At 41.3% G+C, this 27872-nt stretch overlaps 1 protein-coding gene and 1 long non-coding RNA gene across 2 annotated transcripts in view; one reads left to right on the top strand and one right to left on the bottom strand.

Annotated features, from left to right (window-relative positions):
* Positions 1–2921: 2921 nt before the first annotated feature.
* On the bottom strand, positions 2922–21561 carry LOC138974528 (uncharacterized). Its single transcript, XM_070347243.1, has 5 exons — positions 21327–21561; positions 6809–7144; positions 5742–6164; positions 4608–4781; positions 2922–3565 (listed from the first exon to the last, which is right to left on the bottom strand). The coding sequence occupies exons 1-5, from the start codon at positions 21559–21561 to the stop codon at positions 3513–3515; spliced, it is 1221 nt and encodes a 406-aa protein (XP_070203344.1). The 3' UTR covers positions 2922–3512.
* An 835-nt stretch (positions 21562–22396) lies between these two features.
* The window catches only part of LOC138972911 (uncharacterized), a 48981-nt gene continuing 43505 nt past the window's right edge, over positions 22397–27872 (top strand). The window contains exon 1 of the long non-coding RNA XR_011457806.1: positions 22397–22426. This is a non-coding gene — a long non-coding RNA (uncharacterized lncRNA). The remainder of the gene's footprint in view (positions 22427–27872) is intronic.

Genomic DNA, 27872 nt, shown 5'->3' with positions numbered 1-27872 from the left:
TGTGTGTGTGTGTGTGTGTGTGTGTGTGTGTGTGTGTGTGTGTCTGCGTGTGTCTGTGTGTGTGTGTATGTGTGTGTGTGTACGTGTGTGTGTGTGTGTGTGCGTGCGTGTCTGTTATGTTATATGAAGTCTTATATCGCGCGCGTATCTCCAGATTCGGACTCAAGGCGCAGGGATCTATTTATGTTAGTGTGTACCACTTCTCTCGGAACGCAGAAAGTAAATGATTAGGGCTATTTTCAAATTCAAAACAATAATTCGTCTGTCAAGTTTCAATTTATATCACGGTTTATTTTTGTTCAAGCAACATGTGCGTTCATTACATAATTCAAGAACATGGTATTGCATTGTTCGCATAATTATTGAACAAATGTAAGGGGAAACAAATCCGTGTATACGTACCGACATAACTTAAAGACACTTAACCTAACAACACTTATAACCACTGAGTCACACAGAACTACATGCAGTGAAGTATATTCAATTCAGATTTTGATTGGTGTAAAATATGTTTGACATGAAAACAGTCACCCACTTCAATACTCAAACCAATCTGAATTGAAAAAAGGAAGAGCAGAAAACATTGATGTGAAGACTATTGTATCTCACACTTACTTCAAGACTCGCACAAGTAAGCTATCACTTGTTCGCCATGTTTTGCTATCTGAATGTGTATTGATTATAATTTCAAGAACGTGTCCATAAGCAATCTGCTTGTTAACGTTCTTAATGTTGTTATTGTTTGAAACGTGTGTATGAGAATTTGAATAAACACGCTTAAACCAAGTAAGCTGGAAAGCTGAAACGTCTTGTACATGCTCAAACGTGTGTTGCTTTTAAATGTTAATTACTTCTCTAGTCTTTGTGAAGATCCGCGCAGTCTAATTTATGAAACTGTAATTCTGGCGAGAGAAGATAACATTGTGGAAAGTTGGGAGAGGGGAGCAGAAAAAAAAAATACTGTACAAAAGAATGGTTATTTTGATTGTCGCCTTGCCAAAATGTGTTTGGCGTTTTATCATAAGGACCGGCACGGTTGGCCTAGTGGTAAGGCGTCCACCCCGTGATCGGGAGGTCGTGGGTTCGAACCCCGGCCGGGTCAGACCTAAGACTTTAAAATTGGCAATCTAGTGGCTGCTCCGCCTGGCGTCTGGCATTATGGGGTTAGTGCTAGGACTGGTTGGTCCGGTGTCAGAATAATGTGACTGGGTGAGACATGAAGCCTGTGCTGCGACTTCTGTCTTGTGTGTGGCGCACGTTAAATGTCAAAGCAGCACCGCCCTGATATGGCTCTTCGTGGTCGGCTGGGCGTTAAGCAAACACACACACAAACAAATGTTATCATAAAGACACAGACTGGAAACTCATTGGTGGCTATATTTTTCCGCTTCGGTGATAACACACAAGTTATAATAAAAAATGTGTATTCTCCATGGATGTCTAACATATTAATCACGGTTTGTTTCTCTTTGAAGTGTACCGCCTTGGGATCAAGAAAACGACATCAAGGGGATTCCACTGTGTGATCATCTCTATGTTACTTGTCGGTTCACGTTAAAGACCCTCAGGTCAACATAACAATAATAATAATAATAATAATGATAATAATTGTCAGTAAGTACTGGTGTCACATGACTGATGTGAACCAGTTGATTGGCTAATGGCGATGCGCTAAAACTGTTAGCGCACTCTTGGAGTGCGCTAACTTTTCCACAGAGCGTATTCTTACGCCCTTTACCTAAGCGAGACTGTGCTCTCATCCTCAGAATTAATTACTGACATGTAGCTTATATTTTCCACAATACCAAATGACCATAAATTCCCTGCTTCTCAATTAAAGCAGAAGTGGGGTTTTTTCTGACAGATTGCATGTGCCTGTGCCAGTGCCAGTGATCTAAAATGAGAAGCCGCTGTGTTTTATCTAATTTTCGCCGACTTGCATAGATTCTTCTCATATGCCGTGTTAGTGGCATGTAGCTTATCATCCACATTACCAAATGATGAGTTAGTATACAATTCCCAGCGGCTAACAGAAAACACAAGTGTTATTCCGATAACGTACCAGCTAGCCCAGTTTGGAAGACTGACTCGATCGACTCTGTGGCAGACTCCACAGAAATACGACTACATCAGTTCAGTAAATGAATGGTTTCCGAATTATTATTTCAAGGCAAGAACAATCGTAATCGAAAACGTGTAAGGTTCAGAACGTTCTTACCATATATAAGACTTATTACCAGCCTGCCTCATGCGTGCAGACTCAGTGCAGACTGCAGTGGTTCGATTGCCCAGGTAGCGGCCTAGCAGACGACATTAACCCCGCTCAGCAAATTAACATGTTGGGCAAATGTGAACGAAAAAACGATGGGGATATAATACGTGTAGGGTTCAGAGCATTCTTACCGTTCATATTTAGTATCAGACTCCCCGATGAGTGAAGATACAACACGAGAAATATGCCACATTTGTTTTGAAAATGTGCGAACCGTCGAGTCCCGCTTCGAGTCAATTCAAGGGGAGTCACTCCGCACAGTCAATCCGTCGAAGCTCAACTGGAGGTTTCGAATCGCAAATAATGAAGAGCACAGTCCTTTCTCCGAGTTCAAATGAGGTCTCTCTGAAAGATCATCACTGTTCAGATTAACGCTACACTGGAATTTACCAACAGAAATGCGTGTGACGAAAGCACAACACACTTGAGACACCCCACACATACGTAGATCTTACTGTACACGACCTGACCACACAGTTATGCCTATTCAAATGCGCGTAGCAAAATGTGCGTTTGGAATCTTCTTTTTTCTATGGCGGTACTGACAATATCGTTATTGAAAAAATCCCAGTGCACTAAGGGATTTATAGAGCAAATCGAGAAAATTCATTATTGATATTATTATTATTGTGATCATTTTTATGCGCCTAATCAAGATATAGCCCTAGGCGCTTTCATATTAATTTCTGCCGTTTGAAATGGAATTTTTTACAGACAGACAAACAGACATTTTTTACACACAATATATAACGCATTCACATCGGCCAGTAAAGCTCAGTAGCCTAGTGCACTGGGATGTCTCAATAACTTAAATAATAATACAAGAACATTTGTATAGCGCTTCTCCATAGCTCGAAGCGCTTTACAATGGCTTACATAAGTGCAATTCGCAATAAATGACGCTTTAAAACCGGGGAAAGTATACATCAATAAGCCAACATACGTGAAAGGTACTAGAAAGAAAAAAAAAGAAGCTAATCATTGTTTAATGTTGGCGTTGATTTAACGTTCTATCCAATCATATCTTCCTCATTTGTTTACACATCAGAAGAATGTTCCTTTTGATTAGATTTGGTAATACTATACTCTTGAGAAAGGCATGCTCTCTGTTATTGAAATTCAAAAATCCTTTGTGCCAAAACATGCAGAAGTTGTTGTTGTTGTTGTTGTTTCAATCACTGCTTCCCGTCAGCACGAAGCATCATTCAGTTCAAGCAGGGTAACGCCAACCAGCGCGTTGCTAAGTTCTCCGAGCCTGGTATACCGCGTTAGTGTAGCCAACCGAAATGCGCTCTGTGAATGATAGGGAAAAAAAACGAACAACATAATCGGACATGAACACATTCATGAATAACTAATCATACTAATACGAAAATACTGATTCGAATTTACATCGATTGGCAATTAACTTTTATATTCTCGTGCGTAGTATCATAAGAAACAAACCCAAAGCCAACAACATGTCAGTTTTTGGACCATTTTATGATTGACAAAACTAGGCACGCGTGACAGCTTACTTGTTGTTGTGGTTTGTTTTTGTTTTGTGTTGGGGTGGGGCCATTCGTTAAAAAAACCCATGATGTTGATGTTGATAAACTCTGGGTATGCTGTGTGTTATGTTGTGTTTATATGTATATAAAATAAAAAAATTAAAAAAAATAAATTAAAAAAAATAAAAACCCATTCAAGACATCAGCAGAAAGGTAATCTGCATTTATCCTACATACGTGAGAGAGACACCCGTGAGATAATAATCGTTCAAATCACACGTGTGTATATCATGTACATGAGGTCATGTCAAGCAAGTCTGGCAGGGACCTGTTTTTTTCCGCGGCTTGTGATGCCAAAGTCACCGAGACAAACGTCATTATAGAAGAAAAACAATTGCGCTCGCTAATTACCCTCGATGAATCTTTAGAACTAACACGTCACGCCACACTTTCAGAGTGACGTTTCTTTGCTTTGACGTAATAGATTGCAAGAGGCTTTAGAAGAGATGGAGGTTCCAAAACACGCGTCTTCCATTTAGCTGCCTCGACTGCAGGACATTTTCAGTAAAATACACGTAAGTACAATATGTAGGATAAACAGAATACTACATGGCTTGCTGTGTCGTACCAGATTTACACTCGTTGCTTTTTCAAATAGTGAACAGCTCGCTTTCGCTTGCAGTTCAATACTTAATAAAACAACTCGTGTAAATCTGGTACGACACAGCAAGCCATGTAGTATTCTCTATGTATGTGCGTTGGACACGCGGGTGAGTGTCCGTGTGTTTATGTTTGTAAAAGCTAATGGACCAGTGTACATGTCTAGATATGTGTGAGTATAGTACCTTCATTGGGAACACCGAGCAAGGCAGGGATTTCTTCGTAGATTCTGTCAGCCATCTGGCATCCGTCACTGGTGCTTCTTACTGGAAGCGGATCAATACATCGATTTCTTAGCATGATGTCATCAACAACGACAGTTGGGGGTATGGGTAAGCTTGCCACACGCTTTTTGATGTCTGCAAATATGAAATCAAGGTAGAATGAGGTGAATTTCAATGTAAACACACACACACACACACACACGCACACACACACACACACACACACACACACACACACACACACACACACACGCACACACGCACACACGCACACACACACAGACATATACGCACGCACGTGCACACGCACACACAAACAAATGGATTAAAGCTTCACAGTATTGTACTTATTTTAAGTTAATTAAGCCATCAACGTAAATAGTGTTGGATGACCTTATTGAAGAGAACGGTCCTAATCTGTGTTTAAAAAACAAACGCTAAGTGAGTTACAAGTACAAAACCAACTAAAGTTACACAACGTAGCGAAACCTATTTCGTAAACTGATGACCAACTTAACCGTTTTAAACCATATCGATATCGGTGTCATAGGGTATACTTGCAAATATGTGGCGTGGTGGTAAGACGTCGGCCTCCTAATCGGGAGGTCGTGAGTTCAAATCCCGGCCGCTACCGCCTTGTGGGTTAAGAGTGGATAATTTCCGATCTACCAGGTCAACTTATGTGCAGACCTGCTAGTGCCTTAACCGGACAATATTTTGCAATCCATGTTATAGAACACAAAATACCCAGCATGCCTTCCCCGAAATCGGCGTATGCTGCCTGAAAGGCGGGGTAAAAACGGTCATACACGTAAAAATACACTCGTGCTAAAACATGAGTGAACGTGGGAGTTTCAGCCCATGAATGAAGAAGAAGAAGAAGAAGAAGAAGAAGAAGAAGAAGAAGAAGAAGAAGAAGAAGAAGAAGAAGAAGAAGAAGAAGAAGAAGAAGAAGAAGAAGAAGAAGAAGAAGAAGAATAAATGCGCTCAAATAATCAATCCCGTTACTTCCAAGAAATGCAGGCTATACCCGTGAGCATAGGGGATGTCAAGGACGTTTGGGTGACGTTAATAGCATGCAAGCTTTGTACTAACCTCTACTGTAGCACACACTTGATCTGCTACGCGTTCTTCGTCGACGTCGTCGGCATACACCAATAACAACACCGACGACAATGATGGTTGCAACATTTGCTCCTGCTACAACCACTCCCGTGATGATGGAACTATGGAGACCGCCATCTTTGTCTTCCTCATCGTGTTCCTTCTTCTTGGTGGTTCCCCCTTCGTCGTTCCCATCACCATCGATAGCTGGGTCCTTCTGAGTGACGACATCGTTTACGTCATCTTCGGTTGTGTATGTCTCGGAACCGTATGCATGGTCAGCAGGGTTCATTGGGCTGACCTCATCATCCCCATCACCATCGTCTACTGAAGGTGTCGAAGTTTCCGAGTCAAAAGCAGGTGTTGCTGTACTTGTGGCATTGTGTTTATCATTGGTAGTTGGTTCTGGCAAAGCTGTAAAATCACCAGGGTATTGTTTGGACGTGCACTTTTAGGTGTGTCATAATTGTACTACATTTAGCGTAATGTTTGCTGATGTAAGTGTAAACGCAATAAATTTAAAAACGTACACCCTGTTTTAGTTATGTTTTAAATTGTCAGTCAGACCCAGCAGCACCAGTGTTTATCTGTGAACACAATGCATTATATAAATACAAAATATGTGAAATCGACGGGTTGACTAAACGTAGTAATTTTGCTTAACACGACTTATTATCCTTTACGAACACCCTTGAAATTTCATACACTACCAATGTTTTATTTGTTCCGGGCATGACACACGTCAGATAGACCCGCGCCAAAATACAAGACCATAACTAGGACCTCAAAGCAATGCCATTATCAGCTGCTGTACAGTTCTCCAAATCCTGACATACTTCTTGGGCATCTTCCATGGTTTAAAGACAATCATGGCTGACCCTTCTCAATGTGAAACGAAACACCCATGCACACACACACACACACACACACACACACACACACACACACACACACACACACACACACACACACACGCACACACACACACACACACACACACACACACACACACACACACACACACACACACACACGCACACACATATGTACTTACTTACCAAGAATGTCAAACGTAATTTTGACAGGTTGAGGAAGTTTACCACCCGTTCTCCACACCCAAACTCCACCATCACCCATGCTTACATTGTCGCTGAACACACCGCTGTCGTCATCACAATAGCAACTAGGATTCAAGCTGCTGCACGTGCCTCCAGTAAACTTCACACAGACGGTCCCTTTAACATCACGAGGACGATACACGTCAACGTAGTGTTTTCTGGGCGTCGAGCTCTTTGGGCAATCGTCAACGATTTTGAAGCGAAGATTGACGTGGCTGTTGTCAAAAGCTTCCAACGTCAGGTTTGTGTCTAGGGATGGAAATTCAAAACGAGCACCTAGAAGGAAAGAGAAGAAACAAGTCGCGTAAGGCGAAAATACAACATTTAGTCAAGTAGCTGACAAACCCACAGAATGAAACTGAACGCAATGCAACGCAGCAAGACCGTATACTCGTAGCATCGTCAGTCCACCGCTCACGGCATAGGCAGTGAAATTGACAAGAAGAGCGGGGTAGTAGTTGCGCTGGGAAGGATAGCACGCTTTTCTGTACCTCTCTTCGTTTTAACTTTCTCAGCGTGTTTTTAATCCAAACATATCATATCTATATGTTTTTGGAATCAGAAACCGACAAGGAATAAGATGAAAGTGTTTTTAAATTGATTTCGAAAATTTAATTTTGATAATAATTGTTATATATTTAATTTTCAGAGCTTGTTTTTAATCCAAATATAACATATGTATATGTTTTTGGAATCAGCAAATGATGGAAAATAAGGTAACCGTAAATTTGGATCGTTTTATAAAAAACATATTTTTTTTACAATTTTCAGATTTTTAATGACCAAAGTCATTAATTAATTTTTAAGCCACCACGCTGAAATGCAATACCAAAGTCCGGGCTTTGTCGAACATTACCTGACCAAAATGTGAACCAATTTGGTTGAAAAATGAGGGCGTGACAGTGCCGCCTCAATTTTCACGAAAAGCTGGATATGACGTCATCAAAGACATTTATCACAAAAATGAAAAAAAAACCGTCGGGGGATATCATACCCAGGAACTCTCCTGTCAAATTTCATAAAGATCGGTCCAGTAGTTTGGTCTGAATCGCTCTACACGCACGCACGCACACACACACACACACACACACACACACACACACACACACACACACATACACACACACACACACACATACACCACGACCCTCGTCTCGATTCCCCCCTCTATGTTAAAACATTTAGTCATAACTTGACTGAATGTAAAAAGTAGGAAAGTTAGTACGAATACTGCGTATTGATGTTTCGGACTTCAGGTCATTTGCTTAGACTATTTGAAATTTACGAGTGTATAGCTGCAGCTCTTGTTTAATTTGCAGGTCAAATGAGCTTAAACGCTCTGTGTCTGTCTCTCTGTCTCTCTGTCTGTCTGTCTCTCTGTCTCTCTCTCTGTCTCTCTCTCTCTCTTTCTGTCTCTCTCTCTGTCTCTCTCTGTCTCTCCCCCTCTCTCTCTCCCTGTCTGTCTGCCTGTCTCTCTCTCGCTGTCTCTCTCTCTCTGTCTCTCTCTATCTCTGTCTCTCTCTCTGTCTCTCTCTGTCTCTCTCTCTCTCTTTCGGCATCTCATTATTGAGTTGTGTTAGCAAAGTGTTTCTTTCCATTCTAAACACAAGACTGACAAAGTGGGCTGAAGAACATGGCGTCATTTCTAACGCACAGGCACGTTTCCGTAAGTCCTACTCTACGGTAGACCATATTTTTACATTGTACGCGATGATCGAGAAACAGTTTTCCCGCAACTCAAAGCTTTATGTGGCCTTCGTGGACTTTTATAAGTGTTTTGACATGATTAACCATGCTGCGCTGTGGTTTGTCCTTGCAAAAACTGGTGTGAGAGGGAAAATGCTGACTATGCTCCAGGCGATGTATGCCAATATCAGAGCATGCGTTCGTTCAACTAGCAGCGGCGGGCTCACGGACTTTTTCCAGTGCCTTCAGGGCCTGAAACAGGGATGTATGTGTAGTCCGATTCTGTTCACCTTCTTTATCAATGAACTCGCAAATGACATAATCGGGAAAGGGAGACAGGGCATTCAGTTACTACCTAACCAGGTAGAAATATTTCTCATGTTGTTTGCGGATGACCTCGCCCTCATATCATCTACTGTAATAGGACTGCAAACACAGCTAACCACACTATACGAATCATCAAACAGACTCGGACTGAAAGTTAATGCGGAAAAAACAAAAGTTGTGGTATTCCGTAAAGGTGGTTATCTATCCGAGAAAGAAAAGTGGTACTTAGGCACTGAGATACTCGAAGTTGTTGGTAGGTATAAATACCTTGGCTTCACCTTTTCTACAATGATGAGTTTAAACATAGGCACGGAGGAATTTGTGTCGAGAGGCAAAAAGGGAACAATGGAAATCCTTAGAACGCTGAAAAAGTGTGGTATTTCCTCATGCGAAGTGTTTTTCAAACTTGTTTGATGCTCAAATTGTTCCTTCACTGCTCTATGCTTCTGAACTTTGGGGTCACAGCGAAAATAAACAGATCGAAAGGGTGCACCTTTACGCGTGCAAGCTTTTTATGAATGTACCAACCATGACACCTAACGACATGATTTACAGTGAACTTGGCCGTTATCCACTTCACATTGAGTCCGCTGCAAAGTGCATTCAATATTGGTTCCGCTTACTTAAGCAGCCGGACGTTAGATTTTCTAAGATGGCATACTTGTCCCTATTGAATATGCATGAAAGGGGCCATGACAACTGGGTCACACGTGTTAAGTCTTTGTTGTGTGAGCTTGGTTTTGGCCTTGTGTGGCAATTTGGAAGCGTGGCAGATGAGAGACTATTCCTGCGCACCTTCAAAGAACGATTAAGTGAAAACTTTTGTCTGAAATGGCTCAACCATACGTCACAAAGTCCTCGCTTTGAACTTTACCACAGTCACAAAAGTCTGATCGGACGAGAACATTATTTAGACTTCATAAAAGTGAATATCTACAGGACAGCTCTCAGCAGGTTCAGACTTGGCGTCTCTCCATTCAGTGCACACAGGCAACGTTTTTCGCATTCGGAAGCAAGCCGGCTATGCCCTTTTTGTACAAATAAAACTGAGGATGAAATGCATGTTGTCTTTGTGTGCCCAGTGTATCAGGCTATTAGAACCAGATATATTGGCATACCGGTTGACTCTCCATGCGAATTCCAACTGTGTGAACTGTTGAAAGGTAGCGACGAAACAAAAGCCGTAAGTTTTGCTAAATATCTATTCCTGGCTTGGAAAGCGAGGCAGAAGAGACTTGATGTTTGATTCGTGACATGGAAAATGTACCTCTCGGTATTACCGTTACCAGAAAGTTTTCATGGTTGATACACTGTTTGCTACGATGTATATATCTATATTGTGAGGTGACTATATTAGCAAGCAACTGCCAAAAATATTTAACACCATGTATACACATTTGATTCGATTACGTGAAATGCTGATTTTGTACATTTTCTCTTTTTTTTACCATTGTAAAAACCAAATCACTGGTTACACAATTAAACAATCCAATCTCAATCTCTCTCTTTCTCTCTCTCTATTTCTCTCTCTTTCTCTCCATCTCTCTTTCTCTCTTTCTCTCTCGTAAAATGTGTGACGCAATTTCACTTGAAACTGCAGCACTACAGTGGCATGTTGAAGTGAGTGGGTCGGCAGTGCACACACAGAGGGTGTTTTGTAAAGCGCCCACCGACACAACTGGCTTTTTGGTATTATGTAAGATAAATAGTGTATTATTAGCATTTGAAGTGTCATGTTTTCGAGTAAGTCACACTGATATTCTCAATTTCAATTTTTATGTGTGTGTGGGTGTGTGTGTGTGCGTGCGTGTGTGTGAGTGTGTGCGTGCGTGTGTGTGAGTGTGTGTGTGTGTGTGTGGGTGTGTGTGTGTTGTGTGTGTGTGTGTGTGTGTTGCCAATACAACTAACAGCAATGCCTCTGTGTTCTTTTGGGCATGTGTCAAGAATAACTCGGAGTTAACATTTACAGATTGCACAAACAGGAAGGTTTATCTGTGGCGTTAGTTGGGCGGTCAATATAATTGTTTTGTAGTCCTTTACTTGGGAAGCGTTTTGTGCTTCCAGATCTTTGCAAACATTAAAACAATATCAAATTAGCATATTGTCAGGATATTTAACCGTTATCATTTGAATGACAATAAAGATACTTTTGATTTATAAGTAAAGGGGGTGTATTTACAAGCGCATTTGAAAACACTCTAAATTGTTGTGTTGGGGCAAATGGTGCGGACAATTCAGGCAGATCTGAGTGCTGGTTTACATTTGCTGGAATTAAGAACACGCAAGAAAAATTGTGTATCACCGTCAATGGTACCGTAAACAGTTGCTGGATAAACTAACAGTTCTGGGCCTGTGCTTGGCTGTGTTTTATTTTAGCCGGAGCACTGTGTTCCGTGCGATACACGCTTTGGTGATTTGATGATTGTAAGAGTGCGCGGCGGGCGCGCGGTAGTGTGTGTGTGTGTGTGTGTGTGTGTGTTTGTGTGTGTTTGTGTGTCTGTGTGTGTGAGTGGGTGTGTATGTGTGTGTGTGTGTCGGCACAAACACACACACACGCACACACATACACGCACGCACGCACACCCACAACTCTCTCTCTCTCTCTCTCTCTCTCTATCTCTCTCTCTCTCTCTCTCTCTCTCTCTCTCTCTCTCTCTCTCTCTCTCTCTCTCTCTCTCTCTCTCTCTCTCTCTCTCCAACACACACAGTATCATGAACAGACTCAAACGCACATAAACACACACACACACACACACACACACACACACACACACACACACACGCACACACACACACACACACACACACTACCGCGCGCCCGCCGCAGACTCTTACAAGGAACTTAGTCGATAAATATCGACAGGGGGCCGACTAATGGTTTAAATGTGAAATGTGTGTATAATAATGGGTGTGGGTCTGAAATGAAGTTAGGTAGTAGTTAACATTTGTTTTGAATAATTATTGGTATTTTGACAATGTGGGTAGCATGGAAATGTAAGCATTTGAATGTAAGTCTTAGGTACCATTGTACCCAGGAAGAGAGACCAGAGATAGGAGTAGGTTGCAATAGCTTGTGTGGTCTTTGAGTTTTGTTTTTGGAAAGATATTGTTAAAGAAAAAGAAGGCAATTACACTAATGCAATATTTATTGTGAAAACCAATCAATCAATCAATCAATATGAGGCTTATATCGCGCGTATTCCGCGCAGGGATTTATTTTTTTTATTTTATGCAATTTATATCGCGCACATATTCAAGGCACAGGGATTTATTTATGCCGTGTGAGATGGAATTTTTTTTACACAATACATCACGCATTCACATCGGCCAGCAGATCGCAGCCATTTCGGCGCATATCCTACTTTTCACGGCCTATTATTCCAAGTCACACGGGTATTTTGGTGGACATTTTTATCTATGCCTATACAGTTTTGCCAGGAAAGACCCTTTTGTCAATCGTGGGATCTTTAACGTGCACACCCCAATGTAGTGTACACAAAGGGACCTCGGTTTTTCGTCTCATCCGAAAGACTAGCACTTGAACCCACCACCTAGGTTAGAAAAGGGGGGAGAAAATTGCTAACGCCCTGACCCAGGGTCGAACTCGCAACCTCTCGCTTCCGAGCGCAAGTGCGTTACCACTCGGCCACCAACGATTGTACAAAGAACATGTGAAGCAACATTATGTCTATGATGGTGTGAAGAAAATTAGTTATGATTTATACTATTATTATATAGACTTGAGACTGACAGTGTTGTGACGAGCGTTGGCTAATGGTAACGAGTACATATGTGTTTAGTTGTGGTGTGTGTGTGTGTTTGCGCGTTGGTTTGGATTATGGGTGTAATTTGTAAAACAGATGTGACAGTAATAATGGAGTTCACATCAGTGAGGTTAGTTTGAAATGGAACACACGCACGTTTTTGAAAAAAAACCAATATGAAATTTTGAACCATGAGATCTTTATTAAATAATAAACTGAACATCAGCAAAACATCAAAGCAATTATTAATAAGGTTTGAAAAGCTTGACTTACTATGTTAAATAGTGGATTGAAGGCTGAAAACGTCATGTACAAATTACATCTGAGATAGGGAGGGCGGGTGGGGGAAGTGCTGAAAGTGTGGATGAGAATTAAAAAAAAAATGCTGAGTGACAACAGGGAGGTTAAAGGCTGCCCTTTTCGTAGAGTTCATTAATTAATTCCTATTGTTTGCATGTGCCAATAATGTTATGAAACTGTACCTAAGGGGACATAATAACGATTGGCTGTAGCTTTCGAACACAGAAAAAATTATTTCAGTATTGCAAAGTGGTTTTGATAGTGTCGAATGTAAACAGAACAGTCTCAAAGTGAAAGTGGATGTTTTCCGGAAATTGCGAAGTTAACAAGAATACCGGCAGAAAAGCGCGCTTTCCTGCTTAGCACAATACGCTACCGCACTAATCTGGCGTGTCAATATCACTATGTTTTGGACGTGGAAGGTGAGCGATTTCCTTCCGCCCTCAGCTAATTCAAGAAATCACCCCCCTCCTAGGTACACGTGCACTCAAGTTAACCTCTGCTTTGATCTGTGTGCCAAGAGTCAGATGAGAGAGAGAGAGAAAGCGAGAGAGAGAGAGAGAGAGAGAGAGAGAGAGAGAGAGAGAGAGAGAGAGAGAGAGAGAGAGAGACACACACACACACATAGACAGATACAGACATAGAAAGACAGAAGCGGAGAGACTCAGAGGGAGACACAGACAAAGACATACACATGGGTGCAACCTGGAAAATTCCAAAAAAAACGGCAAAAGTTGGGGTCCAGCTTTTTTAGTATTTAAAATGCCAAAGAAAAACTCTCCTGGAACAAAAACATCGGCAGCCGATGAAACCAAAAACCGGCTGCCGGCGTGTAGCCGGCAGAGTTGCACCCATGCATACATCAGAGAGAGAGAAAGAGAGAGAGAGAGAGAGAGAGAGAGAGAGAGAGAGAGAGAGAGAGAGAGAGAGAGAGAGAGAGAGAGAGAAAAAGAGAGAGAGAGAGAGAGAGAGAGAAAATGTAACTGATCTCGTGAGAACGGTTGAGGCCTTGCAAGGTTTTGACGGCAACAATAATCATTGTAGTTCTCTAAGACTTTATTTCTGTTTGATTTGTAATATGTTGGGAAGACATATTTATCAATTGATCAACAAAATACAACATAATACATAACGACACAACATTGTTAAAATCATTATTGGCCAACGTTGAACGTTTACGAAGGCCTCAATCTTCCCGCACCGTAGACCAGATTAATAGGTGCTTGATTTTGGTATTTTAATTTACATAACATTAAAACTTTCTTGGGGTTCATGGTCATGGCAACAGCCATATTAATATTATTTGATGTATGATTTTATATTTCAGCATATGTGAATTACATGTCATCATACCAAACTGTCATACATTTTTATTCCTACATTATTCTGATTGATCACAACCAAACCTACTATCATTGGACACATCCAAATGCAAGCGCCTGTTTTTGACAATATTTTTAGATCAGTGCAACTTGCTTGGATCTCTTGTTTGGCCTGTAGGTAAAATGTACAATGTATTTTCTGATTTGTGCACAAAAGCTTTTCTTTTTCTTCTTTTTTTTATCATAACAATGTTTAATGTCACTGTATGTTTGAAAGACCATGGTCAAATTTGTAAAACAAATGTTAAATTAGAAAATAAATCACATTTTGGTTCATGATTTATCCTACACCTGTGCTGAAAATAAGACATAAAAATGTTGGTATATAAGTCACTCAAATGCAGAGTAGTATGAATGGTTTGAGTTTGTTGCGGTTAACCCTGCACAGTTCGGCCTATGATGTTTTTGTTGAACAATTTTGCCGTCACCCCTCCCATAGAGTGACGTATTTCACAACTTCCTGTGTTACACAAACTCAGTGATGACCAATTTTGCCTTCACCCCTCCCATAGGGTGACGAATTTCACAACTTTCTACTGATGAACAATGTTGCCTTCACCCCTCCCATAGGGTGACGGATGTCACAACTTTCTGTGTACACAAACTGATGACGTATTTCACAACAAAATGGCGCTGCCCATGGTCAACCTCGAAACTATCCGTATAGAATGGGGGCCTCCTGGCCCCCATAATAACTATCAAATCAGCACAGCGCTCGGGCTAAAAATGATCTCAGCACAGGCCAAGGACTACGGCGACCGTATGCAGTAAAACAGACGATTATCGATATTTTTTCTTGTGCGTTCCCATCTTTAGCAAATTTAAACCAGCACTCAGACCTGCCTGAAACTTTGGCATCAATTGCCTGAACTATATTTTGCATAGCATGCACAGTCACGATGTTTTTTTGTCCTTAAACCCTACATTAATAAGTATATTTGTTTAGATCTTCCGGAAACGTTACGTAATACGACACGTTTGATATAAACGTTCCCAAAAATCCACATACATTCTGGTCAGCCTATTGGTTATAACTTCTGAAATTGTCAAAGCAATACATTGTGAACTTGAGCAGATATGGCTTTCTCAGTGGAGGACACCCTCAAAAATGGCCGCAAAACGTACCCTTTTTGGCCTCTGAAACGGTTGACACCTACCGCCTTTGACAAAAGACTACACAAATACTACAGACGTAAGGTGCATGAAACAAAATGCTCTGAACAGGAAATTGAATGGCCTTTCCAATGGTAGTCGACGTGTTTGGTAAGTGCACATTCTGATTTTGTGCAGATTTTAAATTACGGGGCATTATAAGATGGTTGATGGGTTGTTGACAGACCAGCTTTTTTGTCGGTCCGAGGGGGAGCATATCGTCTTTTGTTTCATATCTATTGACCAAGGCCGAAGGCCGCGGTCAATAAATATGAAACATAAGTCGATATTCCCAGGTGCTTGTGAATGAAAACTCGGGAAAATGATCACAATGGTTTTTGTCAGGTCGATTTTTAAGGGTGACCTTGTTTGACAGGCTGCCACGGGATGCTAGACACACAGTACCATCAATCAAACAAATGATATGAACAGTAGACATAATTACCGTTTCCAGCATATAAAGTTCAATGAAAATGGATTGTTGTTTAACGTTTTTCTGAGCGTGCGAAAATTGTTGCAATAATTGTTTGGCCAAGTTTATATATCTATATATCCCACGTCGAAGACAAGGCGTGTAACTTCTAATGTACTCACACTCTTGGGCTGTGTCCGCTCCTCTTGGCAACGCCAGTAGTAGAAGCAACCAGACGACTTCCATCAAGCTTACACGGCATGCACCTGCTGTCTTTGAGGCGCGATCCTTCATGACGATCAGAACAACTTGAAGCCGTTGCTAGCAATGCTCCCTTCCTCTTCTTTGTCCCACAGAACACACGTTACTTCTACCTTGGTTTAGCGTGCGATGCGTGGGCACCGATGTTCGTGCAGTCAAATAGTATATGTACTTATGATTTACTTCCTGATCATGTGTAGTTGACAAAAACAAAATTGGCAACACCTTTCCGGTTCTTAGCCGGACATCCGGTTTTTGAAAATGTATCTTGCCAAAAACAAAACAGAAACAAAAAAATTAATCCCATGTATTTTGTTCGCCGAGCGACCGATCCGACTTTTCTCAGAAAAGCTCTCTTAAAAACGGAGGTGCAAAAAAGAGCAAAACTTACCGCCATATTGCTTTTGTATTGCATTCATTGAATCAAAACTACAACCTTGCATCGTTCGAATTCTTTAATCAAAAATTAGCTGGCAGTGTTGCAAAAATGACGAACATTAATGAAGGCGACAAAGCAAAAAAACAGCAAGTTTTTTATGGGCTTGAAGAATAGGAGACAATTACAAAGGTTATCGAAGACTGAAGCAGCTGTTGCGGGAAGGTTTTTTTGTTTTTTTGCGTTCGGCCGTGTCTTAAACTTGTTCAGCCTGGGATTAGCTACTTCATTGATCACTACAAATAAAGTATGGGTCATTATGTGGACAAGTTACAAATGCCCAGCAAAACAGTCACCAAGAACATGTGCAGGCGATATGTTTTTCTTAACAAATTGCACATGATAACTTCGAGTTTTAGTTCACCTTTTCAGATAGCGTAGTTTCCCCCGTCGTACAACACTCCAACTCCATTTTTGCAATTTAAATAAAAAACGAAAACTGTTTTCAACAAAATGTGGTGTGTGTGTGTGTGTGTGTGTGTGTGTGTGTGTGTGTGTGTGTGTGTGTGTGTGTGTGTGTGTGTGTGTGTGTGTGTGTGTGTGTGTGTGTTTGTGTGTGTGTGTGTTTAGGGGCGGATCAGTTGCTTTGTAAGGGGGGGGGGGGGGGGGCACTTTGAATCGAAAGTGAATGTGATGGGCGCGAAGCGCCCGAATTTGCTAGGGGGGTCCGGGGGCATGCCCCCCCCCGGAAAAAAATTTTGCCCAAAGAAGCAAAATGGTGCCATCTGGTGCCATTTGAACTTAGAAATGGTCATAGAATCAGCATAGAAAAATCTTTTTTTTTCTTCTTTTTTATTTCTTTTTTTTTCGGGGGGGGGGGGGGGCACGTGCCCCCCCCCTCGTCCGTCCCTGGTGTGGTGTGTGTGTGTGTGTGTGTATGTGTGTGTGTGTGTGAGTGTGTGTGTGTATATTAAACACGCTGCTTGCAAAGTTTCTCAGTGCAAAATAGCAGGGCTTTTCTTCGGTTTTACATATAAAACCGATCTAACGCAAATGAAAGTCCCAAAGAGAGAAAAATAGAAAGAAAAGTCGTATCTCGTGCGTGCATTTCGTGTACATTTCCCTGAATACAAACCTGAGTTGCCAGCTTTGACTTCTGTTCGTTCTGGGTCACTGGCCACCACTCTTAAAATTTCATCCCCGGGGTGTTTCTATGTAAATGGGCGTCTGTGTGTGCATGTGTGAGTGTGAAAGTGTGCGTGTGCGTGTGCGTGTGTGTGTGTATGTGTATGCGTGCGTGCGTGCGTGCGTGCGTGCGTGCGTGTGTAGGTGTGCGTCTGTTCATTCATTCATTCGTTTGCAGTGCACGCGCGCACATGTGTGTGTGTGGAAGGAAGGGTGTGTGTTTGTGTGTGTGTGTGTGTGTGTGCGTGTGCGTGCGTGTGCGTGTGTGTGAAAGTGTTTGTATGTATTTGTGCGAGTGCCTGTGTGTGCGGGTATCATTGTGCGTTTGTTTGTGTACGCGTGCGTGTGTGTGTGTGTGTGTGTGTGTTCAACGGTGTGTGTGTGTATGAGGGGGGTGCACACACACACACACACACACACACTATTATGAGCTGATTATTTGCGCATCGATATTTTATTTATTTGCTTACGTTTTATGTTGTTTGTTGTGATTCACCACACCCGAGTTTCTCGAAATTGAGATAATAAAAAACGCTGGCGCTGGACCCGAGTACTCTTCAGACTGGCTCACTCCCCCAGTATGAAAGTTTTTGTCTTGTGCACGTGGATTTAAAAAAAAAATTATTTTACACAATTAAAAAAATTATTAGAGTAAAACAAAACATTAAAACGTTCATAATAAACAATAGTAAACGAGAATTTAAAAAAATATATATATATAGACCGCCCATGCCGGGAATCGAACCCGGGTCACTTGGATTTAAAAAAAAATATATATTTATTTATTTTACACAATTGAACAAATTATTAGAGTGAAATAAAACATTAAAACGTTCATAATAAACAATAGTAAACGAGAATTTAAAAAAAAAATATATAGACCTCCCATGCCGGGAATTGATCCCGGATCACTTTGGCCATAGACTCTCTCGTGCTCTCTGTCTCTCTTTCACCGAGACCAAACCCTGCATTTTAGTTTCTTTGCCGAGACCATATCCCCACCCGTTGTCTGGCTTGCAAATCATGCTTTTCTCGTCACTGCGTGACGTGTTCGGCTGAGGCCGCCCAAGTCTCCCCTTTAGTTGAACAGTGACTGGCTGTTCGCAAAGCGACCAGCCTCCCACCGCAAAAACTCCCCCCGTTAAGAGTCGTTTTTGTGGAATATTTCGCATTTAGGTCCCAGGTAACATTATGAAGTTTTAATACGATCAATCGGACCTATTATCAAGTTAGTGTATCAACTTTTGAAAGAACTGCGCCCAGTAGTTTCCCAGCAATAAGCTGTTAAGTCGAGACAGACAGACACACACACAGACAGACACACAATTAAAGTCTGCTGGACCCTCCTACTGCGTACTCGGGGATAAAGTGTTCTATGTCTAACACACATGCACACACGCGCGTAGGATAAAACAAATCCAATCTTGACTTTCAACTTTACATAAACATACATCCTGTTCACAATTAACGAGGACAAACATAATTTACTAACACCTAAGTACAACAATTTATCTTTTGTAAAAATTTGGACACACATTTTCCCAATCAATATGAAAGTTACAGAACTTATCTTCTTTTCACTACACCTTATATCTTGATTCCCCAAAAAACTTGAGTTCTGCCTTTTTAAATTGACCAGTAGCCCAAAACTTTCGCTCTAACCACAACAGTTTTACTGATATAATACACAATCATTAAAAAAAAAAAGAGGTTTACCATAACCAACTTCGCTACCACATAAAAAAAAGTGTTATTCTCCCCAACATTCTGGTCAACAAAATCATTATTACAGACAGTCATTCAATTTCAAGACAATCATCACAGCTTTGAACAGACCATTTCGTTCAACCAGTCAAAAACAACAACTATAGTAAAAGCTACAGCGCGATCAACGTTCGCCCATTTACGAACTCGCGATGAGATTTGTTTCTTCTGGTCACCAAGCCTACCGTTTACAAACGCATGCGCACTAATTGGGATTCCCCCAATTTCCTCGACCTTGACCTCAGGACTCTCGAAGCCACTACTTCGGCGTTCAAGTTAGCTCGTGCATACCGAGTAGCTGGCAACTTTGCTTCCGAAGTTCCCACTTTCAAAGTTAATTTCATCATTTATACGACGATATCGCATCTTAAAGGTCCTTACCCATCTAAAAGAAACCTCCAACGCATACTACAATTGCATGACATTCTGGTTTTAAAGGCAACTCATTGGGAAATGAGCTCAGACACAACATTGAAGACGTGAAATGCGTCAATCGAGGGCAACTGTCGTAACTTGGCTACAATGAGACGGTCGGCTACATTGCACCATAGACACGAACTGTGACATTCTTGTTTAATTTAGGTGAAAAGCTTGAAACAGCGGGGCTCAAAACCGACAGTACGATCATTTACTGACCGAAAAAAACGTGTTCGAGTCATTCGGCGAAGATGGTGAGCTTTCAAACTACCACGACTGAATAACTGATAACACATCTTTGCATGCTTTTTCTGGACGAGAAGCATAGTGCAGTGGTTACGGATTCGGAATTTCAATCCGACGCTCTGGGTTCAAGTGCCGCTGGGAGCTAATTTTTTTTTTTTTTAATTAACCTTTTTTTTGATAGACCTCAATTGCATTCAGACTGCAACAACCGGTTTTTGCCTCTGTGTTAATTTGTTTTAAACGCGTAAAGAAACTGTCCTATGCTTTAAAAAAAATCGAATTTTGACTTTTAACTGTTCATAACCGTGCATCGCCATCGTAATCAAAAATTAACGAGGGAAAACAAATTAAAACACCGATGAACAGTATTGTCTTTTCTAAACTTCTTGACAGACATTTCCCCAATAAATAAGGAACAAGTCACTAAACTTAGTTGTTTACGGTCTACTGCATAATGTTCTTTCTTTTAAACTTTACCAGTAACCCAAAGTTTTCCTATAACCAATCTATGTTTGTCCTCTAACCGTGTGCCGAAACACTACGATCACCTCGGAAAGCGAAGTGCAATCAAACAGGATTGAAAATGTTAGGGCTAATTTCTTAGCCCTATAAAAACTGTTATGCAAACCCGAAGGTTTCCATGAACATACAGACAATCGGAAACCACCAGACCCCATCACAAACAGAATTCTACAATCCACTGGTGTTGACTTTTAAAGGCCAACAACTCGGGTGCAGAGTCTGCTGTGAAAGGAGCGGTAGCCTCCCCTGTCACAGTCCAATAAAGAGTTTTACCGATATACAATTATTAAACACAAGTTCAACATACAGTAATTGTTGTACTTATTGTCTTCTCCTAACATTCAAGCCAACAAAGTCATTTGTCATAGACAGTCATTCGATTCCAAGACAGTCATCACAGCTAGGTTTGAACCGACCCTTTCGTTTAACCATTCAAAAAAACAACAACAATAACGCTGTTAGTACTACAGCGCGCTCAACGTTCGCCTTTTTCAACTCGCGATGAGATTTGTTTCTTCTGGTGGAAAGCTTACCGTTAACAAACGCATGCGTACTAGTTAGGATTCCCCCAATTTTCGCGACCTTGACCGAATACTCTCGAAGTCACTACTCCGGCGTTCATGCATAGTGAACAGTTGGAAAGTTAAACTTCGGGAGTTCCCACTTCCGAAAGAGGCCTCCACTTCCAGTGTTGCTGACTTCCTCCTCATGCATACGGGCCCAGTTGTGCGATCATTGCTTTTGCAGTGAAAGCTGGCCGCGCCAAGCCGCTTTAACACCGCATAGATATATTGTGTAAACAGATACAGGTCCAAGCCAATCGCACCAGTGACGAAGACGAGTGCTTCCGAAAGCGATTCCGGGGTTTTCTGCACTGCTAAAATCAGCTGCAGTGTCATATCGTACCGAATAGGCTACATGAAGGGAGTTAAGGGCAAGCGGGGGGAGGGGGTTGCACCTGGTTTGAACAGTGTTGTGTGCTCGCTGTTCCGTTATAAACGTGTAAACATAACTAGTTCTGCTTGGTCGAGACGTGCACGGTTTGTGTTTTTGTGTGGTACACTTTTAATTTTCAAGCAAACAAGTGTATTGTGGGGGTTTGTGTATGCTGTTGCAATTGCTTGATGTATTAATGTTCGGTAGTGTTGTCTTTCTGTGAGACATGAACAGAATACGTGTGGCTAATAGCAACTTATTTTTCTTAGGAATACATAGCAGTTGTGTGCCTTTATTCTAACAGTAAGTGCAAGCTATTGTGTTAGTGAAACACTTGTATTTAATTTCATGAATATAGCCTTAACATGCATTTTGAAAGGATAATATGTACGACCGTTTTCTATGAATATTTGACTTATTTTAATATCAGACGTGTTAACAATGAAAAGAGCCAAGAGGTGGGTCAGTTAAACGTAAGTTTATCATTGTTTTCTGACTCCTTCAAAAGTTGCATCAAAGCAGTTTGAACAAATGTTTTCACTCTGCCTCACGTGAAAACATTGCTTGGGCTCAGTCCCATTCATTCTTGATATTTGCTAATTTGTTCATATGTGACCCTCCACCACGAAATGAGTTGCATGTCACCTCGCGCGGTTCTGCGTTAGGCTTGATATAAGTCTGGAGAGTGTCTGGTAACAGTGTGAGGGTCACCTTAGTCACAGGCTTATAACTCAAACATGTTTCGCTCTTCTCTAAAACGGTTTTCACCACTGGATAGAGCATAAACAACTCTTTGAAAAAATGTAAAAATATGAAAATCATGCAAAGGTGACATGCGACTCATTCCATTGTGGAGGGTCACATATTTGATTGACGGCAGATGATTACATAACTAATGATGCAGATTATGTTTTCAGACAATCATGCAGATATTAGAAGAAACTACAATGCTTTACATCGTGCTTTTAGCACTATCAGTCGGAACAACTGCCGATTCACAAGGTAACAACATTGTCAGTGCCTCAAATATAATCATGTCTTTCTGTCTGTCCGTCTGATTGGCTGGCTTGCTGTCTTTATGTGTCTATGTGCCTGTGTTTATCTGTCTTTCAATACTTGAGTGAATGATTTAGTGAGTGCGGAGGGCTAGGCTATAGTTTGGTACATGACAAAGCGGAGGAATGATCTTGTTCTATGTACAAGCCTGGCCAGGTCTGACACGCTGAGACGAACCGTGTGTACGAGGCGGAGGTGATCTTTACACTCTGATACAGAAAATAAGCCATGCATCAACATGTCAATCAATCAATCAATCAATATGAGGCTTATATCGCGCGTATTCCGTGGGTACAGTTCTAAGCGCAGGGATTTATTTTTATTTTTTATTTTTAGTTTATGCAATTTATATCGCGCACATATTCAAGGCGCAGGGATTTATTTATGCCGTGTGAGATGGATTTTTTTTTACACAATACATCACGCATTCACATCGACCAGCAGATCGCAGCCATTTCAGCGCATATCCTACTTTTCACGGCCTATTATTCCAAGTCACACGGGTATTTTGGTGGACATTTGTATCTAAGCCTATACAATTTTGCCAGGAAAGACCCTGTTGTCAATCGTGGGATCTTTAACGTGCACACCCCAATGTAGTGTACACGAAGGGACCTCGGTTTTTCGTTCGTCTCATCCGAAAGACTAGCACTTGAACCCACCACCTAGGTTAGGAAAGGGGGGAGACAATTGCTAACGCCCTGACCCAGGGTCGAACTCGAGACCTCTCGCTTCCGAGCGCAAGTGCGTTACCACACGGCCACCCAGTCCATATACCCCACTTCAACGCACGTTTAAGAATACAAGTGTGCACTGAATGGGAAGTATTGATAATGATAAAGACAATGATATGTTTAGCGTGTTAAGAGCGTGTTGAAAGCTACACCCGGTGCTTGGATTCCTTCCAAAGAAAACCTGTCACGATGTCGTTCTTTGTGATACGCAGTTTACACCTGTTCAGCAGAAACACCATCCGTATTTTGTGATTGCTGAGCATGTCGCTTACTACTAACAATTCGCAAACGTTTGCGAGATTATATAAGTAATTGCTCATTTCACACAAAGGTAATGTGCATCATCGTCGTGGTTTCTGCGTGCAAAACAGTCAACACCAGCATCACCACCATGCACCACCGCCACCACTGCAAACACTGTTATTTCAATTTTGTTTTACTTTCAGACTGTGTACATGTGGAAGGAAAGACAGTTGTGATGACATTTACGTCCAAGCAAGACCTACATATTATCACTGATATCCGTTTCAAACGCAATGCATCTCTAGGTTTGTATTGATCTGCCATTTAAGCTTTATCTGTGCATCATTGGCTGAACTTAAATCTTTTTGTTGGTGGTGGCACGGGTTTTAAAACACTTTTTCGGAAGACTGCACACGCAGTCAGTACTTATTGTCATTACTTATTGTATGTGTACGTCTAAATATGTATGAGGGGTTTAAAACACTTTCCCGATGCTTGCAAAACTTGTGCGTAAATATGTGTACGTCTTATACGTCGACCTAAGGTCCAGGAAATTTTGGAACAATCTTCTGGGACATGCGATATTTTGTTAAGGTGCCCCTCAAAATTGAAGCAAAACCCTCAAGTGTGCGATCGACACCTGCACCAGTGGAAATTGCATAGCTGGCATATCAGTGTCTTTATTAAGATAGTGTTGTAATAAATGTATGTTCCAGCAATAGCTCAGTTGTAAAAACGTATATGGGCATTACCCTTGTTTGAATGCGTTTTCCATAATTACTTAACCCTTTTGAAACAACGATTCCATTTTTTACACATTTGTATCTTCTTTTAGCGACAGACATATTTACCTGTGATCGGAATGGTACCCAGTTTAATTGCGGGGAGGACGATGCTTTCAAGTTTAACGGAACAGCAAACAACAGCGTCAAAGTTATCATCCACAATGTGACGCTGGACATGACACACCTGTACGTAATGGTATTCATCCCAAACGAAACCACTGACACCTGCTATCTGGACGTCTCCGGCCTGTCGACAAACACAACTGCACACGACCCGAATGACACCGTTTCACTGGACCCGCAGGCGATGAAGGCAGGGATTTCCAGACAATGCTTATCGTCCTCCCAATCTCAGTGGTGGCTGTGATCATCCTCATCATTGCTGCTACTCTTTACTGTTTCCGAGGCACACTCAAACGGTACGCAAAGTTTTGTCTCTGGTACATGCCACATTATATTTCAATGAGTGTTTGTGTAGTCATTTATTTTTTTGAGTTTTTTTGTCGTTTTCGTTTTTGTTTTTATAATCTGTTGATTTTGTTAAAGTTCATTTTTTCGCATAAATGGTATCCTTTATTTCATCAGAATCCGCTGTTCGTGCTTTAAATGTTAGGACACAGAAAAGAAGAAGAAGAAGAAGAAGAAGAAGAAGAAGAAGAAGAAGAAGAAGAAGAAGAAGAAGAAGAAGACGAAGAAGAACAAGAACAAGAACAAGAACAAAAAGAAAAAGAAGAGCAACAATAACAAGAAGAACAAGAATAATTCAGTTTACTGTATTGCGCTCATGGTTGAAGTGATAACATGTCATATTCATTTGTTTATCTATTTTCAGCATTTGCTCGGACTTCCGCCCTCGCAGTCACTCATACTTAGTGCAGAACAGGGCAGACATGCCTGATCCGGACAAGACAGAGCTTGGTGAAGTTTTAGAAAACGCCACGGAACATCTGGCAAAATCTCGCGACTCTGTGAACTATGAACAATACGCCAAATCCCCCTACCCTCGGTCTCGCCACAAACACGCTGAGTAAGAGATTTGTTTTGCTAGTTTTGTAATGTTAATTATGTTCTTGCTTGTTATTTTGTGTGATTCTATTTTCCCCTTCTCTCTTTAAGTCTTGTTTTCGTCCTCCCCACTTCCTGTATTTCGTTGTTTCTTCACTGCTTCCTTCTTTTCTTCATTTCCTTCTCCTCCCTTTCCTCCTTTCTTCATTCCGTCTTGATTTCTTTATTGCTGTAGTTTCCTCCCTGCACACGTAATTGTTCAGCTTTTCTTTGTGTGTTTTCTTGTTCGTAATCGGCACTATTTCATCCTGTTGTGAACTATTTCATCCTGTTGTGAACTATTTCATCCTGTTGTGAACTATTTCATCCTGTTGTGAACTATTTCATCCTGTTGTGAACTATTTCAAACACAAAGGCTGTTTTATTGCTTTTTCATATACTTTAAGCACATGCAAACACAGATTGTATTTCTCCTAGAAATTATCGAACGGTTTCATTCCATTCTCTCCAAGTTTGTAAGTGCCTAAGAGAGAGAGAGAGAGAGAGAGAGAGAGAGAGAGAGAGAGAGAGAGAGAGAGAGAGAGAGAGAGAGAGAGAGAGAGAGAGAGAGAGAGAGAGAGAGAGAGAGAGAGAGAGAGAGAGAGAGAGAGTGAGAGAGAGAGAGAGAGGGAGAGAGAGAGAGAGGGAGAGAGAGAGAGAGAGAGAGAGGGAGAGAGAGAGAGAGAGAGTGAGAGAGAGAAAGAGAGAGAGAGAGAGAGAGAGAGAGAGGGAGAGAGAGAGAGAGAGAGAGAAAGAGAGAGAGAGAAAAAAATAGAGAGAGAGACATACAGACAGACAGACAGACAAACAGAGAGACGGAGAGATTTACAGTCAGAGACGGAAAGAGAGAAAGAGTCAGACGGGGGTGACGGAGGAAAGGCGTTTGGGGACAGAGAGGAAGATAGGCGGACAGACAAACAGACAAACAACCGTAAAAAAAACATAAACAAGTTTCGTTGATTGATTGTTTTGTTGACTGCTTGATTCATTGACAACATTTCACCTTACATAAAAAGGCGAGGTCAGAACAATCTGAACAGAGACATTTCCCGGTGAGGTTGTAGTCTTTGTGCGAGGATTGCAAGCGACCCCTCAGCCTAAATGCGTATTAGTCATGAAACAGGAAAACTCTCACGCTTTCGTTGGTGGGTCTGTCTGGTTTAGCAACTGGAAATGTAAGAGAAGCGGTCAGGCTTTATGCAATTGCATTGTGAGTCATACCAGAAATTGTGCCAAGCATGAGCGACCAACTGCCTGAGACAAATTCAAATAAAGATATTAACTCCTGTGTATCCAGTTACATATACTGTACTGCCCTAAACCGACTCATACAGATCGTTTGTATTTATGAATTGTATTTATATTTTTTAGTGCACTTTAGTCCTAAAATCGAGTTTATGTTTCTGAACTTTCATTACACTAATTTGCTGGTATGGAATACATGCTCTTCAAGTATTTGCATTTTTGTCAAGTTGACTTTGGAAGATTCAAATGAAAACGCCTGCAGCTGATTATTTCGGAATCCATGCTAAAACCCACACACTGAATCCTTTTTAATATTGTTGATTTCTTTAAAATGTATAGTAGACACTATTAAGTATACATAGATCTTGGCTATCGTCTTAGCCATGTTGTGCAATTAACTCGTGGAGTGAAATCAGAGTGGTGAGGTGTGATAAGGACTGCACCTTTAAAAGCTTGCTCAGCGAACTTCAAAGGTAACCGAAGCTTTCGGGGGCTCTCATTTTTATTTAGCTGAATCAACATTACGTGTGAAGACTGGTGTGGGCTGGTTTAGACATATGAAACCAAGTACAGGTTGAGGGTGACACAAACTTCTATTTTTACCTCATGTGGAGAATCCCAAAACCCTTCCTTTATGTTGAGTTAGGAGTCACTGTCCCACTTAAAACACCGTTAGTCATTGATGATTCAATCTAAAATATGACCTCGATAATTTATAGTAAAATACGGTTCTTCCAAACGAGTCAGAGCATGTCATGTACAAGCACCTTTTTTTCCGAGCGTTGGAAAATACATTGCAATCATCGAGACTGCTTAACACATGGGACTATATTTTGTTCTTGTTGGTGTGTGTGTTGTGTGTGTCTCAGTTAATGTTACTTCTTATTTAAGATGTCAAAGTGGTTGCGACTAACTCGATTCTGTTCACTGTTGTGGTTTATTGTTGGTGTTTGTGTTCGCTCATATACATACACATGCACATACATGCTTACATGCATACCAATACAGACAGACAGACAGACAGACAGAGACAGACACGCAGACAGACAGAAAGACCGACAGACAGAGAAAGAGACTCATATATAAACATAAAGACAGACAGACATAGATAGAGACAGGCAGGCACAGACAGGCATGCTGACAGATGCACAGAGAGAGAGAGAGAGA

This window comes from Littorina saxatilis, linkage group LG8, assembly GCF_037325665.1.
Source record: "Littorina saxatilis isolate snail1 linkage group LG8, US_GU_Lsax_2.0, whole genome shotgun sequence".
NCBI lineage: Eukaryota > Metazoa > Mollusca > Gastropoda > Littorinimorpha > Littorinidae > Littorina > Littorina saxatilis.
Note: the sequence above shows the minus strand (reverse complement) of the source record. Positions and strands in the feature narration are given on the sequence as shown.

Excerpts from the sequence above, each read along its gene's own strand:
- LOC138974528 (XM_070347243.1), bottom strand. The coding sequence starts at position 21,561 with ATGACACTGCAGCTGATTTTAGCAGTGCAGAAAACCCCGGAATCGCTT. Across the intron at positions 4,782-5,741 it reads AAGTGTGTGCTACAGTAGAG|ACATCAAAAAGCGTGTGGCA; the intron begins GTTAGTACAAAG and ends TCATATTTGCAG. Across the intron at positions 3,566-4,607 it reads GCTCGGTGTTCCCAATGAAG|AGCGCATTTCGGTTGGCTAC; the intron begins GTACTATACTCA and ends TATCATTCACAG.